The following is a 21,836-nucleotide window of genomic DNA, read 5'->3' as shown; positions in this document are numbered from 1 at the left end:
TAAAACAATTGAAATACTATTTGGCCAGTGTAAAAGAATGAGATCAGCTCTATTCTAAAATATTTATCTGATAACTATTTTAAACAGTTTTGTTTTTATAAATATTTTGATATATTTATTCTAAAATGTAACAAGGATATTTGATGATTTTTAGCAATAAAAATTAATGTATGGCACAAATGGCATTTCTAGTCCGTATCTTATATTTCCTTAATATCTTTTACCTTTGACGGTGTTAAACATGGTGTCACGTGGATGGGAATATGCATGGAAATGATATGCAGATGAGGATATGCATAGTAAAGCTAGGCGTTGTAAGCTCCATATATGGTGATTTCTGGGAGGAGTCGGGGTGGAGATGCACGTACGCACAATCTTCCCCTGACTGGGATTTATAAAGTGATTTTTGCGCAGGTTCTGGCGTACTTTTGTGCGTACGCAAAATCTAGCTTGTACGTACACTTTTAGGAAGAAATCTACGGAGAGTTTTATAAATGAGGCCCCCAGGACTTCAAAGTTGGTTCGCGAGTCTTTTTTTTTCTGAGTACTTTTTATTAAACAATACAGAACATCAAACCATTAATGCAGTAGGCCTACAGTTATTAAAAGAAAGAAAGTATACACAAATACAAGTCCCTTAAGAAAATTAATCGTGGTCTTACTATAGTAAAAGTGTATGGTTTTTTGTATAACCACAGTTTTACTACAAATACCATGGTTAAACGATGGTTAATTTGTTGTTACCATGTTTATGGTACGGGGGCGGGGGCGGGGCTGGGATAGATATTAAGGCGATTATCGTTAAGATATTTTTTATATAATGCCCAGCCCTAGAAGGTACAGTAAAAGTTATTATTTATTATTGTAGTGTCAAGATTATTATAGGTAACTAAAACTTAACTCATGAAAAGATGTTATTTGAAAAATTATTTACTTAAACTGAAATTCATAAAACCTGCAGAAACCCTGCATAATGAGCTGGCTTTAAGAAGTAAATAATATTTTAAAAAATTTCACACACATACTATTTGTAAATAAATTAATTTTATTTGAGACAGATGGGAAAATAGAGTGGCTGTGCGTTGTGTCCGGCGCTTCCGACGGCTCTACGTCTGAAATGAGATCAATCTAGTTTGTCTCCATTATTACTGCGTTTATAAAGCCATGCTGTTGATGAGAAATATATAATATAATGTTCTCCTCTGAAAACCCCACCATTGATCAAAACAGCAACGACAGAGCTGCTGCAGAACTTTAAATGTCATTTATTTTTTTAAACGTTGCACTAAACTGTACTGAAATCCCAAAAGGAAATGAACACAGTGAAACATAAACACACATATCCCAAAATAGACCCGATTCTAGTTTCTTTATACTGCTGTTAAATCTCATAGCAAACTGTGAAAAGTCTCGCTCTGTGTTTTTATTCTTCTCTTCTCAGGTTCATCAATTAAGATAAAAGGGCTACAGTCAGACGTCCTGCTCGTGCCGGTGAAGAAGAAGGTAAAAAAATAATAACATCCCCTTCAAAACATCATCATCATCATCATCAACAAACATTTTCAGTTCCAGCAAAACCGACTTGATGAACATTCACAATGCAAGTCTGGGTCGAACAGAAACACTGTTTATTTTTCCAGAATAAATTCCAAACGAAAGTGCTGCAGACCTACAAACATATTTCTATGAACAATAACACTCATTTTCTGTCTTCTGGCGCTCAAAGATCAAGTTCATTCGGAAAAGAAACAAAACGAGACAAAATCGTGTCCAAAAGCAAGCCCCGCATTAGAAAGACCCAAGCGCTGCGCGACTTTGGAAACAAGCTTTAACTTGACGGCACGCCGAATGTGTTGCGTATATTGATCTATAGGTGCTTTCGCTTGGATTGTGCGAGGGAAACTCAGGGAGGAAAGTTGGCTCTCTCACTTCCATCTGCATAGTGCGGAGCGGCAGCATTCATTCACTCAGCGTCGTGTCGAAGAACTGAAATCGCAAAGTAAATATCTAAGGTGCTTCGCTCTCTTGTCGAAGGCGGGATGTGGAGACAGAAGACTGCGGTGTTCTAGCTGGAGCGGCACTGAACCTGGCCGTCTGAGCTCTCTTCATCATCCGAGCCCTCGGTGCCTCGGCTGCTCAGACCCGTGATGCGGTAGCCCATGTTTAGCAGCATCACCTCCAGCGGATCTGCATTCATGCGCCTCTGGTTGGCTTGAGCCGCGCTATCCATGTCCTCCACCACCCGACAGTTCTCGTTCTCCGACTGGTGATCAGAGACAAAACAGGTTACATTTGGTGCAATCAATGTACCCTAAAGACATGCCATCCGAGATCAGGATGAGTTTGTTTCTGATGACACTGACGCAGCGACACATTTCTACAAACCTGATGAAGAAACAAACTCATCCTGATCTCAGATGAACGGAGGGTGAACACATCTTCAGCTAATTTACATTTTTGCTTTAATGCATTTTAAAAAGTTACTAAATCAACTCACTGTTCAGTGTAGGGCTGCAACAACAAATCAATAATCAAAATAACTGATAACGTATTTAATTATCAATTAATAATGTCTTCATGCTGTGCATGGAAAACATAACTTGAGTCAGAATCTGTTAAACTTCATGTAAACAAGTGCTTAAACACGTTTAACAGCACAATAGAATAGGAGCACAATAATTAAGTTTAATTGTAATTGTGTTTTATGAAAGCAGTGACAGTATGTTGACAGTGAATCTGTGTTCCTTGTAGCAGACATTTAGTCTGGGCTTTTGTTTTTCTGTATCATTTTTAATTTAGTGAATTACGTTTAAATTGTAACAAGTCTAAATTTTACTCCCTTTTTGCATGTTTAATTTCCTACATGGATATATTCACTATATTTGTTTTTATTGCAATTTGCACATTGGACAACACTGAGGAGGATGTGGAATAACAATTTTGTAGAAAATAAATTTTTTTTTAGCATTTTTGGATTTTTAAAATTTGATTTATCAAATAAATAAATCACCAGATTAACCTAAATAAACATTAGTTGCAGCCCTAGTTCAGTGCATCAAATCGAACTGAATGAAATACTAAACTGAATAATGAAATGAAAACCAGTGAATCACGAGTCAGTGAATCACGAGTCAGTTGCTGCGTCCCAATTCGCATACTATCCGTCCTAAATAGTATTCGAAAATAGAATTAGTATGTCCCAAATCATAGTATGTTTAAAAAATTATGCTAAAGATTCCCAGATGGTCTACTACTTGGTTAGAATTGAATCGAAGTGCAGATCGATGCACACTCTAATGGCTAATATTGCCCACAACACATTGCGCGGTGGACGAGAATTCGATTAGAACTACAAACACACATAAAAAGTTTTAAAAACTACAAACATGGCGGATCCAGCAGACAGGTAGAGAAAGGGATTGGAGTGATAAATAATCAATGTCTAACCTGATTAAAAAAAAAAAAAAAACAATTGAATGTTATCCACGTTATTTTTCATCTGCAGCAACACTGTGAACTTTTATAATGATACGCTTGGTCATTAACTTTGAAATGCATCATTATGCAAACACATGAGCAAAGTTCTCGGCATGAAAGACCCATGATGTGCCTCTTCATTTCTCTCCAATATGGTTAACTGTGATAAGATGATTGACAGGGGAGTTTAAACAGTTACAGGATGCACGTAACTAAGCAACAGAGCATCCATTAAAGACACAGCTATGACGAAGTAGTATGTCCCAAAGCGTGCCTACTATTCTGCTACATACTCAAAAGTATGTACTTTTTCTTCACAAAAAGAGTACAAACTTTTAGGGCATAGTATAAGTAGGCGAATTGGGACGCAGCAAGCAAGTCAGTGAATCAGTGAATCATGCATCAGTTAGACAGTGAATCGTGAGTCAGTGAGACAGTGAATCGTGAGTCAGTGAGACAGTGAATCATGAGTCAGTGAATCGTGAATCAGTGAATCATGCGTCAATGAGACAGTGAATCGTGAGTCAGTTAGACAGTGAATCATGAGACAGTGAATCGTGAATCATGTGAATCGTGAATCAGTGAATCATGCGTCAATGAGACAGTGAATCATGAGTCAGTGAGACAGTGAACCAGTGAGTCACTGAATCATGAACCAGTGAGTCAGTTCGTACCTCTGGTCTGGGGTTCCAGATCCGCACCACGGGGTCGATGCCGCTGGTGGCCAGGAAGCAGTAGCTGGGATGCGGCTGCAGACAGTTCACTATAGACTCGTCCCCCTGTAAGACCCGCACCAGGTTCGTTGTCTCTTTCTCCCAGATGAAGAACGAGCCGTCGTCTGAACCGCTCACAATGTACTGGCCTTTACTGTAGAGAGACAATCGAATGAGTCAAGTGCTGCGGTCTCATACATACTCCTTTAGCAACACATACGACATTCATTATATGTGGATACAAGACATTATTTACATTTATATTAAAGAGGGAATTCACCACTGACAACATGGGCTTTTAATAAAAATACACTGTCTATGTAGTAGAAATGCTAAAAACATTTAGAAATCTGAAAAAGGGCTGTGGCGTTTCCTTTTGCCCAAAACTTCAACACCGATAATGCACTTTTAATTTTGCCTGTTTATCTGTCGATCACAAAAATGCAAAAGCTTGATCTTTAGTTTTAATAAACAAGTGTTTTGCATAACACGGGTGGCTTTTGCTGGCAAATAATCAGGGCTATGTGGATGCGGGTTTCACAGAGAAAATGTACACACTGTTAATTTACATATGCTACCGATATTTCAACAATACAAAGCTGGTTGAAAACTGGTAAACTGCATTTGGCAGACGCTTTTATCCAAAGCAACTTACAATGCATTCAAGCTTTTATCAGTCATGCATTCCCTGGGAATCAAACCCATGACCCTGGCGTTGCTTGTGCCATTAATCTACTGTTCGAACTACAGGAATGCATTATTTTAACTAAAGACCCATTTTTGACATGTAGATTCAGAATGCGTCACGTAAAAAGAAAAATACGGTAAAACTTAATGCTGGGGAACGATTAATCGCATCCAAAATAAAAGTTTTTGTGTACATAGTATATGGGTGTGCACTGTGTATATGTATTACGATTATGTAAATACACACACATGTATGTATATATTTAAGAAAAATGTTATGTTTATATATGAAATATATTCATATATAATATAAATATATACATGTAAATATTTTCAAAATATATACTGTATGTGTGTGTCTTTATATATACACAATAAATACACACAGTACACACACATATTATATAAACAAAATAACTTTTATTTTGGATGCGATTAATCACGATTAATCATTGCCCAGCACTAGTAAAAATTTAGCAAGTAATCAAGGCGTGCGGCTGAAGTTTAAATGAGAGATGCTATGAAAACACCTCTGAATCATGAAACTGGTCTTTCTTCAGGAAACAATAAAAATGCGTTAAAGTCATTACAATATTATTAATAACATATACTAAATATATCACCCAGACCTGATTCATTAGAAGGGAATAATGTAGGGATGCATCGATCCGATACTCAGTATCTGTATCGGCACCGATATTGGCATTTTCTGCGGATTGGGTATCGAGACCGATCCAAATCCGATATTGTGTGAAGCGAATACTATTCTGTGTTATTGTTAAGCCCCACGAAAGGCACAAAAACATTATAAAAGCTACATAAAGTCAAAGTCCAAGTGTTCTGAAGCCGTTCCATAGTTTAATGTGAGGTACAGATGAATATTTAAGTCGTTAAATTCAAGTTCACATGAACTCTTCTCTCCGCTGCGGCTGTCTGTCATCCTCCGTTCAGCATTCAAACTGCGAGTCATGTTCAGTTACGACAGTCAAAACGATGAAACTCTCTTCAAGAGCGCACAATAACTGAGATTTAAATAGGTTATTGTGCTATGATAGGACAGAAAAAGAAAGGCTATTAATAATCTAATGTATAGCACAGTAATGGAGGCAGCAACATATGATAGATAGGACTCTTCTATGTTGCTGCCTTCATTACTGTGCTATAAAATTAAAAACAAATGTCTTTTAATTTTATAGTTTATGTTTATGTTTATATATATATATATATATATATATATATATATAAATTTACTTGTTTTCATGAATGTATTTTACAACAATACAAAGAGCAATATGTAACATTTTACCAGATTTAGTCCTACACTTATTCACTTTTATTTGTTCCCCTCTAAATAATCTTATTTCACTAAATGTTTAGAATTTATAAAATTGTGCACTCATGATTTTTCTAGAATAACTTTTGCTGCTAAATTATCCACTAACCAAGTTAGTTAATAGCATTTTTGTCATAGTTTATGATTATATATTTATTCATTTGTTATTTTTAATTTGTTAAATTAAGTTGTCTATATGTAGTAGATTGTGTTTAACACACAATAGAGTGATGATCAGGTCAACACACAGAAGTATAGAAATTCTACAGTGATTAAAAAAAAAAGAAAACTGCACTGGTATCGGATCAGAATCAGCCGATACTCTGAATTTTCTGGATCGGAGCTGAAAAAATGGTATCGTTGCATGCCTAGAATAACGTGTCAGTAAACTGACCTCCCAAAGAAGTTGGCTTCCTTGATATCAGTGGTGGTGTTGCAGTGGCCACAGTAGCGATGCTTGTAGTCGAAGCTTCGCTCTCTCAGCACGATCTCATCCTCCGGGATGGACTCCTTCCGGCTGAAGTTATGGAAGCGGATGGAGCTGTTCCCCTTCTTGTCGTCAGCTGGATGCATGAAAAATAATATGCAGAGAGTCCTGATTATTCAAATGCATGCACAAAAAAAATCCAAGATCCAAGACTGAACCTACAGGAGTCTGTTTTTGAGAAGAGGGCCGCCTTGATGTCTTTGTCGAGCGCGTCGCATGCACTGCTGTGCGCCTGGTCTGGAAACTTGCCCTTGAAGTCATCTAGACACTCCAGAGCCTCGGCCACGTACTTGAGCTCAAACAGGCAGCGTGCTAAGCGGAAGTGTGCCTTCAGATGGCCCGGGTTCAGAGACAAGGCCTTCAGACAGTCACGCAGTGCATCATAGTGATCGCCGTCCCTGACAGACACCAGAGCAAACGATGCACTTCACATTAAAACACTGATTAAGGCAAGACACAAACATTTTTTTCATGCACTGGTCAGTTTTGGGCTTTTCATTGTGCTTTGTTTCAGACTAGTGGAAAGAAAACATCCCAACTACGCATTTAAAGGGATAGTTCATTAGAATTCATTAAAAATATCTTAATCTGTTCCAAAGATCAACGAAGGTGTTACGGGTTTGGAAAGACGTGAGGGTGAGTAATTAATGACAGAATTTTCCTTTTTGGATGAACTATCCCTTTAAGTGTTTATAGAGTGCATTAGTCCCACCCACTTTTTCAGCAGCAATATTTTCCCACTAATTTTTCCTCATAGGGATTTAAAAAAAAGAAAAAAACAAAAAATTTTAAACCAAACAAGTCAAAAGTTTTTGGACATAAAGATTTTTTAATGTTTTTGAAAAGAATTCTCTTCTGCCTGCATTTATTTGATCCAAACTACAGCAAAAACAGTAAAATTTGGAAATATTTTGACCATTTAAAATAACTGTTTTCTATTTAAATAAATTTTAAAATCTATTTTATTCCTGTGATTTCAAAGCTGAATTTTGAGCATCACATGATCCTTGAAGTCTAATATTCTGATTCGCTGCTCAAAAACACATTTATTATTATTATTATTATGTTGAAAACAGCGGAGTAAAAAAAAAAAATCAGGTTTGTTTGATGAATAGAAAGTTCAGAAGAACAGCATTTATCTGAAACAGAAATCTTTTGTGACATTATGAATGTCTTTATCATCACTTCTGATCAATTTAAAGCATCCTTGTTAAATAAAAGTATTAATCTCTATAATCCCCCCCACCCCCAAAAAAATTTTTTAAATAAAAAAAACTCCAAAAAAGGCTCCAAGCTTTTGAATGGTATAGCGTATAATGTTACAAAAGCTTTTCATTTCAGATGAATGCTGATCTTTGGATCCTGAATAAAATGTACTCAACTGTTTTAAATATTGACAATAATAATAATCAGAAATGTTCCTTGAGCAGCAAATCAGCATATTATTATGATTTCTGAAGATCATGTGACACTGAAGACTGCAGTAATGATGCTGAAAATACAGCGGCGCATCACAGAAATAAATTACAGTTTAAAATATATTCAAATATAATATTCAAGTAATTTTAAATAGTAAAAATATTTCACAATATTACTGTTTTTGCTATATTTTGCATCAAATAAATGCAGGCTTGGTGAACAGAAACAAAAATCTTTTTCCCGGTAGTGTAAGTTTAATTAATTTTGAACAGATGGGTTCAACAAAAGCAAATACAATCGATTAGCACAACACAACAGGTCTGCCTTCGAAGGTTTATTAACGGTTGCACCCAATTATTTTATATTTATATTTAGCCTCATTTGTACATTTTAACATAGCATTTCAGAAAACCTGATTTCATGTTCTGGTGAAGTAAATTTCCACTCTATTCACCTGTAGTGTCATGCCTTAATGCACTTAATGCACAAATATAAACTGTGCATGCGAAATCATGACAATATGATGTTTTATTAACCGCATCAGAAGCGTTTATCGTACCACTTTCTCTTCATGTAGGCAGCGGCGCGGTTTCCGTACAGCATGGCGTTGTGGCCGGCTTCATGGATGCCCAGACTGTAGAGCTGGATGGCTTGAGTCCACTGCTGGTGCGCGAACGCATCGTTAGCCTGCTGCTTGACCCTCTCCAGATGAGGAGGAAGATCACTGGAGCCGCTGGAGACGCAAATACAGAGCACAATCACCACTAGTCTCTGATGGAAATAACATCACACGAACGTGACAGAGACAGAATCAACGATGCAGTCGGCATCACACACAAATCAGTCTTACCTGGAAACTTTAGCCAGTTTGAGGCGGCTGGCAGGAAGATGAATCCCATTGGACACACCGTTGGTCGTCTTCCCATTTTGTACCTCTGCCATGAACAAAAATGAGTCAGCAGCACTTGATTAGTTTGACGACTCTACCTCGTCTGGTTATTTGTGAATTTGAGAGTGAGATCGGATGTTTTAGTAGAGTCTCATTTAAACTTCAGTAGTAAAACCTTTTAGAGTCGGTAAGTTAAAGATGATACATTTCTGTGAATCAAACTGTTTCAATGAACTGTTTTCTCAGAGATGTGAACTCGCAATTGCGAGAAAAAATGTCAAAATTGTGAGATAAAGTTACAATTACCCTTTTTTATTTGTTATTCAGTAGCGGAAACGGCTTCCTTACGGCAACATTATTTTAGTATCATTGAGATTGCTATTGCATTTTAATATTTTCCGTTTTCTTTTTAATTTGAAAGTTTTAGTAACTTTGTTGTGTATTTGTCATCTTTTTTACTTTTACTTTTAGTTGTATTTTAGTACATCAAGTTAAACTAAAAGAAAATGAGAAATGTAGTCTTGGCAGCTAGCTAAAATAAAAAAAATAGTTATTTTATATTTTATTTCAGTTAATGTTTTTGCATTGTATGCATTTATCGTTTCAAAAATGAATTGTTGTATTAATTTTAGTTTTAGTAAACTATAATAACCTTGCACTGCAAGATGTTAAACATTTTTAATCTACTTGGATATTTAGAACATCTTTTAGTGAAATAATTAGTGCTGTCAAACGATTAATCGCATCCAAAATAAAAGTTTTGTTTACATAATATATGGGTGTGTACTGCGTATATATATATATATATATATATATATATATATAAATACACACATACAGTAAATATTTAATATTAACATGTATATACACTTATATTTAAATAAATTTAACATGTATAACATTTTTCAAAAATATATACATGCATGCGTTTGTATTTATATAATATACACAGTATACACACATATATTATGTAAACAAAAACTTTTATTTTGGATGCGATTAATCGTTTGACAGCACTAGAAATAAGTAAATAATTATTTTAAAACCTAAAAAAAATAAAAAATAAAAAATTTTTGTAGCTATATTGTTCATCCCTAGTAATTATGATGATGCTAAATGCAGTAATATGACTGACTAATATATTTATAATAATAAAATCCATTTCTACGACAGCATTCACATCTTACCCGATGACGTGTGGCATTTTTTGGGCAGCAGAAATGTGTACGGCCTCTGTTTGAACGTCAGATCAAATAAATAAACCTGCAAACAGGAAGCAGTATTGCGTAACTGCGCATCAAACATCTTTGGTAGCAGCTATCAGCAGCAAGTGTCGCTAGTTTACCTGCTCTCCACCCATGTTCACCAGCAGCTCGGTGCCGTCCGGACTGAAGGTGACGTAGGTGGCCACCAGAACTCGTAATCTGTTATTATAGTCAGGAAGCTTCACGGGTAAGTGACCTACAAACGGAGGGAAACATCTGTAAAACGTGTTTTTCCCCTCCATGAGAAACACAGCGATACTGTAGCAGACAAACCTGCGACATAGTACTGTCCAGCGCCGTCCGGTATTGATTTCCGCTTGTCGCAAAACGTGTGAACGCCGGCTGAGGTACTCTGACTCATCGACTTCCTAGAAGAAGGTTGAGAAGAGCGTAACGTTACACACTAAACAAAACATCCCTCAGAATTATAACAACATTGATCTAGAACTAAGATTGTATTTTCTGGAACATAAGTCACGTCTGAAATGTGTCGCGACTTATAATATAAAACGTCCATATAATGCAACTAATGTCAAGCACGCAAAATATGCGCAATACTTACATTTTCAATACTTGAAATAAATGATAACTGAAATAAAATCAAATATCAAAAAACGTAAACATTTTGTTTCAGCATTTATATTTAGTTTAAGGTTTACTAAAATAACAATTTAAAATGTATAAAAATTATACAGACGTTAAAAAAAAAAAAAAAAAAGTAAAATACACAGTAAAATTACTAAAACTTTGACTAAAAATCTAAAAATAAAAACTAATTTATGTCAGTGATATTAAAATAACGCCAGCAGTTTCAGTTTCACTTTAAATAAATTTTAGTCGTTTATAATAATGCTATAAAATTAATGTTAATTTTATACTTTTCATTCCTGTTTTGTTCCGAATACCTTTAAAATGAAAGGATTTGTTGTGGATTTGTTTTAAATTCAAAAAGCACTAATAATCTTCCTCTCCGCCGCAGCTAAGATTTTAATTGAACACAAGTGAATGAGAGCTGCTGTGGACGGGAAAATTATTAACAAATAATGTCCGTCTGTTAATTTGAACAATAATAAATCACTTGTATGGACATTCTGTGTTTATTAGTGAATGATTCCTTTAATAATACTGAAATCACCTGTGATTGTGGATCATTCTGATGTCGTAGAGCCGGACGAAGGGCCCGTTGGCTCCCACAGCCAGGTAGTTGTTGTCACGAGGGTTAACGGCCAGACATTTGGCTTCCACGAGCTGCCCACAATACTCCGTCAGATCAATTAACACCTCTGATCGCTTACTGCTCTCTCTCAGATCATACTGCCTGATGGGAAAAAAAAACAGAGGACAGATTTGAAAACGACTGCATGGTGAAAAGTGTCTGTATATGCTTGAATAGTAAGAGACTGGATTCATTTTTCCTTTTGTAATCATTGTTCACAAGCAAACTTCTGTAAAGATCGTAAACGGTGCGATGCGATGGCACCTTATGTTTAAAAAGCACCAGTAAAAGCTGTGTTTTAGCTGGTGTGTCCTCTACATGTCAGCTCTGGCGTTAGCCAGGTACCTGCTGTGTGTTTTTACGTCCACACATCATTCAGTACCGGCGCATACGAGCCTGCAGCCAACACAACATCTGGAGAGGCTTGAACACAGTTTTCAAGGGCATATAAGCCGTTCCCGTGAGCCTCATTAACTTCGAGGAGATGCATGACTGAACTTCTGCTGGAGGCTCGAGTCTGTTCCTCTGAGAACGAGACTGAACACGACTAGACAGACGTCAACGGCTTATTACCACCCACTTAGTGTTACTTCAGGAGATCTGATTGGAGCTTGAGATTTTTAGAAGTGCAGTTTGCTTCAGGGTTATTACTGTTAACTGAAACTAAAACCATCAAAAACATTTTGGTTGCTTGAAAGAAAATAAATGCTAACTGAAATAAAATATATTAAAAAACCTGACCTTATTTTAATTTAGTTGCAACATTTCTTATTTGCTAAAAATAACTAAAATTTAAACTGAAGTAAAAATGCAATAAAAACTATACAGGCATATTAAAAAGAACACAAAAAAACGACAAAACAAACAATAAAATTACTAAAACTTTAACTAAAATGAAAATATAAAAAATGAAAATAAAAACAAAATATTTTTGCAATCTCAAAAAAAAAAAAATATATATATATATATATATATATATATTTTTTTTTTTAATTAAAATATTAATAAAAACTATAATAGTATATTAACGATAATAAAATAACACTAGCATGCATTAGATCAGGGATTCCCAAACTCAACCAAACCCCTGTATATAAAATATTTACTTGAAATATCTCCAGTAATTTAACAACAAATATGCATGTTGACGGTTCTCGAATGTCGCTAATTTTATCATTTAAATTTTAATTGAATCATTTCATATATGTATGTGTGTGTTTATAATTATGGTAATAATAAAAAAAGATTAGTAGTAATGTTTTAACAGAAATATATTACTGCTGTAAATTGCAATTGCACTATAAACAAAATTCATATTTGATAAGTATAATAATGTTTCACTATAAAACAGAGCATTTTTTAATTAAATTGCAGCATTTCATTTGATAATCGCACGAGGCTATATCGTGATTACCATGCAGCTGCATTTATTTATTTTCATTTTACATATGATATAATTATTAAATATAATTTTGTTTTCCATCAACTCACGACCCCTGCAGTTTCTGCACAAACCACCGGGGACAAACCCTGATCAGACTGCATGACGTCTGAGACTGAACTCTGCGTACCGGATGATCCCGTCCTCCGCCGCGCTCCAGAAGGTGTTGGGCCACATGGGAGCCGTCGCGATGCGTTTGACGCGGTTAGTGTGGTCTGAGAACATATGAATGGTCTCCTTCGCCGTCAGGTCGTGTACATGAACCTTGGTGTCGGCGGCTCCTGTGATTAAGATCCGGTCCCCGGAGTGAGGAAGGAACTGCAAACACACACGGTGCACGGATGAGAACGCACATTCTGGCATGTTTACTAGATGCAGACTGAAAACCTTGACATGGACTTCACCTTCACTGAGAAGATGTTGGCTGCATGCCCTGTGTGCATAGTGATGAGCTTGGTGTGTCGGAAGGGATCCCAGATGATGGCGTGCTGGTCATCCGAACCTGAGGCCAGGAGACTGGAAAAAACAAACCCAGTGAGTTTATGAAGAGACTAATATATTTATAATAAGATTGAACACTGAACTTACTCTCCTCTCTCATTCCACTCCAGACAGTTGACGCAGCCAGAGTGACCCTGAAAGCAGAGAGATTACAAAGTATAGCAGTCCTAAGATATAATACTCCTCTTCTCTATTGTAAAAAGAACATTTATTGAAACTAAAGTACAAAAATGACAAAGCAAAGTATCGTTACTTCACTCGGGAGGAGGCGTTTACATTCAAGTCAAGACAGCAGCAAAAACCGGTTGTTGAGTTGTAGGCATGAATTGTCATGAATTACCTCAATTTTGACTATTTTTAGTGCAAAAATAATTTAAGATTATAAGTCATTAAATGGGGAAACAGGGAAAATACATTAAGTAATAAAAAAGTCTGCTATTACTATACTGGTAAATATTTTCAGTTTTTAGTCATGTCACTGGAGGGCAAAACATACATAACCACAGGGTTATTATAGTAAACAAACTAAAACTAAAATCATTAAAAAAAAAAAAAAAAAAAAAAAAAAAAATTTAAAATGCAAAATTAATAAAAACATACACATATGTATATATAGTAGGGTGTGTGTGTGTGTGTGTGTGTGTGTGTGTCATATATATGCATGTATATATTAGGGCTGAACAATTTTGGAAAATAATCTAATTGCGATTTGTTTTGACCAATATTGCGATTTAATATGCAATTATTTTTTAAAGCTCTTTATGTTGTGTATTATTCAACAAAGACAAGCAATAAATCATTGTATAGTATGACCAACACAATATTAGATAGATTAAATATAAATGTTCTTTTCTGTACGCCAAGCCTATATGTTACAATGAAATTAGGTGATGCAAGAATTGATATGAATGATATTTTTATTTAACAACTACAATCACAGTAGTATATTGACTGATCTGTTGAACTTCCAGCCTTGTAAACATATAATAATTATGACAACATAAAGCACTGACAAATAAGCCTGGTGTAAACATTAATATGAAAGTCAGTAACAAATCACACAAACTAAAGTAGACTGCAGAAATATAAAAACACATCTGTTGTTTTACCACACTCAGTATTTAGGGAATTCAAAGTCACCGTAATAAACATTATGTAAACATGTGGATTGCACTTTTTAAACACTGTCTGTAAACTTTAGATAGACTTTAAATAAATAAGAAATATATATATATATATATATATATATATATAACCTTATTATATAGCCTATATTATCTTAAGGTCAAAGTCTTCAGTAATGAAATGAACCGTAACACTGTTACCGCTCGAGTAATTTCCCTGTGCCGCTTTGAAGTACGTTCATATATATGCTTCAAACATTTCCGCGTGCCAGGGTTGCCAGGTGTTTCACAACACAACCCGCCCAATTGCTACCCAAAACGAGTCCAATTGCGCTTCGAGGGGGGTCCACCGGTAAAAATCGCATTCCGGGAGGTAAAATAAACGTTTTTTGGAGGGGTTCCTCTGGTAAGATTCGCATTTCAGGGGCTAAATATCACATTTTTGGAGGCAAACCGCGGACTTGGCAACACTGTAGCATGCCAACTTGATGCTTGAGATATATATATATATATATATATATATATATATATACAGTGGGTACGGAAAGTATTCAGACCCCCTTAAATTTTTCACTCTTTGTTATATTGCAGCCATTTGCTAAAATCATTTAAGTTCATTTTTTTCCTCATTAATGTACACACAGCACCCCATATTGACAGAAAAACACAGAATTGTTGACATTTTTGCAGATTTATTACAAAAGAAAAACTGAAATATCACATGGTCCAAAGTATTCAGACCCTTTGCTGTGACACTCATATATTTAACTCAGGCGCTGTCCATTTCTTCTGATCATCCTTGAGATGGTTCTGCACCTTCATTTGAGTCCAGCTGTGTTTGATTATACTGATTGGACTTGATTAGGAAAGCCACACACCTGTCTATATAAGAGCTTACAGCTCACAGTGCATGTCAGAGCAAATGAGAATCATGAGGTCAAAGGAACTGCCTGAAGAGCTCAGAGACAGAATTGTGGCAAGGCACAGATCTGGCCAAGGTTACAAAAACACTTCTGCTGCACTTAAGGTTCCTAAGAGCACAGTGGCCTCCATAATCCTTACATGGAAGACGTTTGGGACGACCAGAACCCTTCCTAGAGCTGGCCGTCCGCCAAACTGAGCTATCGGGGAGAAGAGCCTTGGTGAGAGAGGTAAAGAAGAACCCAAAGATCACTGTGGCTGAGCTCCAGAGATGCAGTCGGGAGATGGGAGAAAGTTGGAGAAAGTCAACCATCACTGCAGCCCTCCACCAGTCGGGGCTTTATGGCAGAGTGGCCCGACGGAAGCCTCTCCTCAGTGCAAGACACATGAAAGCCCGCATGGAGGACTCCAAGATGGTGAGAAATAAGATTCTCTGGTCTGATGAGACCAAGATAGAACTTTTTGGCCTTAATTCTAAGCGGTATGTGTGGAGAAAACCAGGCACTGCTCATCACCTGTCCAATACAGTCCCAACAGTGAAGCATGGTGGTGGCAGCATCATGCTGTGGGGTGTTTTTCAGCTGCAGGGACAGGACGACTGGTTGCAATCGAGGGAAAGATGAATGCGGCCAAGTACAGGGATATCCTGGACGAAAACCTTCTCCAGAGTGCTCAGGACCTCAGACTGGGCCGAAGGTTTACCTTCCAACAAGACAATGACCCTAAGCACACAGCTAAAATAACGAAGGAGTGGCTTCACAACAACTCCGTGACTGTTCTTGAATGGCCCAGCCAGAGCCCTGACTTAAACCCAACTGAGCATCTCTGGAGAGACCTAAAAATGGCTGTCCACCAACGTTTACCATCCAACCTGACAGAACTGGAGAGGATCTGCAAGGAGGAATGGCAGAGGATCCCCAAATCCAGGTGTGAAAAACTTGTTGCATCTTTCCCAAAAAGACTCATGGCTGTATTAGATCAAAAGGGTGCTTCTACTAAATACTGAGCAAAGGGTCTGAATACTTAGGACCATGTGATATTTCAGTTTTTCTTTTTTAATAAATCTGCAAAAATGTCAACAATTCTGTGTTTTTCTGTCAATATGGGGTGCTGTGTGTACATTAATGAGGGGGGGGAAAATGAACTTAAATGATTTTAGCAAATGGCTGCAATATAACAAAGAGTGAAAAATTTAAGAGGGTCTGAATACTTTCCGTACCCACTGTATATAAAATTTTAACTTATGCAGAATCTGCCACACTATATCAGACACTAAAAACAGCAGCATATTCTTTTTTTTTTTTTTTTTTGTGATCAACTTTTTATTTTCTCCAAATCAACAAAACAACATCCACTCAAAACAAACAACAGAGAGGGAGGAGCAACAGACACACCATCAACAGTTTCAATTTGTAGTAAAAATGACAAACATTGACAACAATTGGACATTCCCAAAACATGTGGAGAGAAGTACCTGCTGATACAGTGTTACAGATATGACAGTTATAGGTCGATTGCAGTTTCATTTGAAACCTCTTGTAAGGAGTTATGTATGCTCTATGGATGACTTTGAAATGGATAAGACGATGAGCCAAGTTTTTAGAAGTTAAGATTAGATTAGACCATACCCTCTCCCAGTCGACCGATAAATCAAAACCTGTTAATTCACGATTCCAGATAGATTTAATAGAAAGAGAACAGCAGCATATTCTAAAATGCTTATCGTGAAAATGACTTAATGCATTAAGAAGGTGACAGTGGAGGATCAAATTTAGTTGGCACCTTATTAATAAAGCATACAGGCAAGCAGGTTAGCCCAAAATTGCACATTAAGAATGTTTTTCAAGGGGAAAATGTTTAATGTTAAACTCTGGGCTCACTGTTTTGTTTGTACATGCACACATGTACTGTTTTTCGCCGTAAGTCATATGAATCGTTTTCTTTATAATGGCTTTCTAGGCGAAAACCAAGCAATTTAGCATGTTTATATTCATATTCTGAGCTCATCTGCTTGCTTGTATATAGTATGCATCACCTGTAAGGTGTACACTGAACTTGGTCTGTTAATGTCACTTTACAAGTAATTTTGTACTCAGTACAAACCTGGTAAAACTAACTGGTGGGCAATGGAGGAAAACACTGTTTTATTCCTATAAGGGTGTGACGACACATGAAAACTGTGAGTTAACACACAATCATTCATCAATCACCTGTAGTTCCGCCTCCAGCCCCAGACGCTTTATAAACGGGTCGGTCACATGATAGTGTCTCTGGAAGTCCAGAGCCCGGTTCTCCTGCACACACACATGATATGAGAGCGTTACACACACTTGTACTGCTGATACTGCTTTACACAGCAAAACTGGTGGGTTGTTATGTTGTAGATTCTTCAGACGTTCTCCTTTAATGTTCAGACGGGTTTGGAACGACATGAGGGTGAGTGAACAATGATGTAAATTAACTATTCCTTTTAAATATTTACACATTTACTAGGGCTGCCCACTAATAGTCGACTAACCGCTAGTCGACCAAAAGAGGCTTGGTCAGCCAAAATTATATTAATTGCTTAGTTGAAGAAACAAAATAAATAAAATAATTCCACAGGCACTCCGTGACGGACAGATCTCTTAAAATACTCCCTCATTGTTGCTCATACAGATAAAAGTAATACTTCTTTCGAATCTGTAAAGACTCTATGTTTATTTGTGTGCACTCAGAATAACAACAAAACATTGTGCTTTTGTAAAATAATGAAAGAAAACAGGATGCGCTTTCTGCCGTCTCGGTCTCTGTGAACTTGATCGTGAAACTCTGTGTATATCTTTGCCTTACAGACATGAAAAATATTTCTATTAAATGTTAACTTTCAAATAAACCAATTCAAATGAAAAACAAATATTCTGGTAACACTTTACAATAAGGTTCATTAGTTAACATGAACTAAGAATGAACAATACTTCCACAGCATTTATTAATCTTAGATAATTTCAGCATTTACTAATGCGTTATTAAAATCACGAGTTTTGTTTGTTAACATTAGTTAATGTGCTGTGAGCTAACACGAACTAACAATGAATGATTGTATTTTTATTAACTAACATTAACACTAACAAAGATTAATAAAGAGTGTAATAAATGTAGTGTTCATTGTTTGTTAATGTTAATTAATACATTAACTAACGTTAACAAATGACACCTTATTGTAAAGTGTTACCAATATTCTTGCAAACATGCATACACTACTGCGGAGATGACGAGTCAGTGTCGCCGACTTCATCTCTTCATATAAACAAAGAAAGCACTCGTACATAAAAAAATATTAAAATGTTAATATTGCCTCCTTGCTGTTTTTCTGACACATTCATAATCATTACTTCTGCTGGTGTGCCGTGGCAAGCTTTATGCATGCGCAATGTAGGCAATTAAAGGCTCGTTATTATGATTTAAATGGTTTATTAATAATCGACTAATGCTTAAAATGAACAACTGCTAGTCAACCAGAAAAATCTTTAGTCGAGGGCAGCCCTACATTTGAATGAATGAGGCTTTTATATTTACTTTGTACAAGACAATCTGTGTCTGAAGTCTTTGACTACTGCTCCGAGATAAAGAGGTTTATGAACGCTGCTCACCCGGATCTGGCGGCTCAGGAGATCACTCGTGACGTTCCGCAGGGACATGGTCTCACAGCACGTCATCAGGGCGCCAAAGATCTGCAATCATCTGTGCAATCCAAGCCTCTCGGAGAGGCCGAGCTTCTGGAGCGCTGAACACAACCAGAACAACAGCAGGTCATGTTGTTTCAGAGAAAAAGTTGGGGTTAGTTTGCACTAGATTCCTTTAAACTGTCTTTCTGTTGCTTCTTAATTATTGTCAATGCATATGTTTAAGGACTACAGGTTTGATTTTTTGAACACAGTTTTTGTGTCAGATCTAAGTCAAGAAACCAGAGGCATTGTTTTTTGATGCACTGGTTAATTTTCAATGCTATTTGGCTTTTTTCCCCGCAGACTAGTGGAATAAAATATGCATTTTAGTGTAAAATACATGATTTAATTAATTCTGTACATTTCAGTTGCAATGCATGCATTATTTAATTCTGTGTGTTTCAGTTGCAGTGCATATCTTTAAATGCAGTACGTTTTTTCTCCATTACAGCAGCACTTACTGTACATGCGCCAAAATTTACAGTTTATAGTTGCTGACAGTATTGTTCCGATTTATGAAATGATATTTTGCTTCCACATACCATGTCTCCTTTCAGACTACTGGAAAGAAAACATCCAAAACACACATTTAAGGGTTTATTTTATTGCACAATTTGCGTCTGTAGATTTAATTTCCAATCCGTATTAAAAAAATCTTCTCCAACACAAACTTTACACTTTTATTACAACTCTCAACATTCTGAAGGCTTTTACTGAAGGTTTGTTCAGATATCATTCACACTGATTTATACAACAGTTTACTCCCTTTTTTTTTTTTCTGGCTGTTGACAGTATTTTCTGATTTATGAAATTATATTTTTGCTTCCATGCCATGTCTTCTTTCAGAATAGTGGGGAAAAATAAAACATCCAAAATACACATTAAAGTGTTTATTTTATAAACAGCAAACTTTAGTTTTATTCCTCTCTATATTCTGAAGGTTTGTTCATATTTCATTCACACTCATTTATATGACACTGTACTCCTAAAAACATGGTGAAAATGTGTTTGTTTTCTGTCTGTTGACAGTATTTTCTACTTCGACAGTATATAGTGATATACACATTACGCTCTTTTTCAGTGTAGTTTACCAAGCAGGCCTTATACCTTTATAATCAGCCTTAATAAATAAGTTTACAGCATATAAATGTATTTATCTGCATTAAAATGTGATTAATCTGACTGTCAGCTGATTTGACGCGATCACCAAAACATAAACAATTAGCATTAGCCGATTAGCGACCCCTCAAAAAACTCCACATTCACACAAAACCAGACACTTCTGACAGCAGTCAGCGACTTACTGCTTATTACAGATTGTTTAAAGCAAGATTTGTTTAAAAATAAACACATATCAGTAAAGTGCGAGTAATATCGTCTTACCTCAGAGTCTGTCTGGCCTTTTCTCTGCGCAGCTCGGTAACGCGATATTTACGCTGAAAACCCGACTGTGCTTTCAGTAATCGATTTCAATGCTTTAACTATGCGCTGAGAAATGCCTACAGCAAGTAAAGGACTAGTTGTGATGAAGCATTGGTGAGGTTTTGAAGCCACATTATTACTAACAGCTTCCTCGACTGAGCGCTGACAGCGCGGGTTGCCAGATCCGCGGAAATGCAGCGGAGCGCTCGTTCGTCTTCAGCGAAACCGCACACTGGCACTTTCGATTTTATTTGATATTATACTTATTCATTTTATGCACACTACCAGTCAAAAGTTTTTCAACAGTAAGATTTTTAATGTTTTTTTTTTTAAATGCTTCTCTTGTGCTCACCAAGCCTACATTTATTTGTTCCAAAATACAGCAAAGCTGTAATATTGTGAAATATTTTTACTATTTAAAATAATTTTTCTATTTGAATATATTTCAAACTGTAATTTATTTCTGTGATCAAAGCTGAATTTTCAGCATCATTGCTGTAGTCTTCAGTTCACACGATCCTTCAGAAATCATTCTAATATTTCTGATGATTATCAATATTTAAAACAGTTTTCAGGATTCTTTAATACATAGAAAGATCCAAAGATCAGATAACATTATACACTATACCATTCAAAAGCTTGGTGTCAGTATAATTTTGTATTTATTTAGTTGTTTTTTTGGGGTGATTATAGAAATTAATAGTTTTATTTAGCAATGATGCTTTAAATTGATCAAAAGTGATGATAAAGACACTTACAATGTTCCATTTCAGATAAATGCTTTCTATTCATCAAAGAAACCTGAAAAAATTCCACTCCGCTGTTTTCAACATAATAATAAAGGTTTTTTTGAGCGGCAAATCAGAATATTAGTGTGATTTCTAAAGGACCGTGTGATTGGAGTAATAATGCAGCTTTGAAATCACAGGAATAAATTACATTTTAAAATGTATTCAAATAGAAAACAGTTATTTTAAATAATAAATATATTCCACAATATTGCTGTTTTTGGATCAAATAAATGCAGGCTTCGTGAACAGAAGAGATTTCTTAAAAAAAACATTATCTTACTGTTCAAAAACATTTGACTGGTAGTGTATATTATTATACTTATGTATGTAATCGTGCTGTTATATTCACCTCGCAACGCAGCATAAATAATTAAAAAATGTTGAATTACATTATTTTAAAAACTTGTCAACGTGTCAAACCGTGCACTTCAAATGATTTAATT

At 35.9% G+C, this 21,836-nt stretch overlaps 1 protein-coding gene across 1 annotated transcript; it reads right to left on the bottom strand.

Moving 5' to 3' along the window:
• Positions 1-1,027: 1,027 nt before the first annotated feature.
• Positions 1,028-20,813, bottom strand: wdtc1 (WD and tetratricopeptide repeats 1). Its single transcript, XM_058747259.1, has 16 exons — positions 20,564-20,813; positions 19,106-19,239; positions 17,684-17,767; positions 13,516-13,562; positions 13,332-13,443; positions 13,058-13,245; positions 11,406-11,588; positions 10,544-10,638; positions 10,351-10,466; positions 10,193-10,268; positions 8,967-9,051; positions 8,676-8,849; positions 6,860-7,095; positions 6,605-6,773; positions 4,152-4,344; positions 1,028-2,263 (listed from the first exon to the last, which is right to left on the bottom strand). The coding sequence occupies exons 2-16, from the start codon at positions 19,169-19,171 to the stop codon at positions 2,066-2,068; spliced, it is 2,022 nt and encodes a 673-aa protein (XP_058603242.1). The 5' UTR covers positions 19,172-19,239; positions 20,564-20,813; the 3' UTR covers positions 1,028-2,065.
• Positions 20,814-21,836: the final 1,023 nt, after the last annotated feature.

The sequence above is a fragment of the Onychostoma macrolepis genome, chromosome 16 (genome assembly GCF_012432095.1).
Source record: "Onychostoma macrolepis isolate SWU-2019 chromosome 16, ASM1243209v1, whole genome shotgun sequence".
NCBI lineage: Eukaryota > Metazoa > Chordata > Actinopteri > Cypriniformes > Cyprinidae > Onychostoma > Onychostoma macrolepis.
The sequence above is the reverse complement of the archived record's forward strand: the minus strand, read 5'-3'. Positions and strand labels throughout refer to the sequence as shown.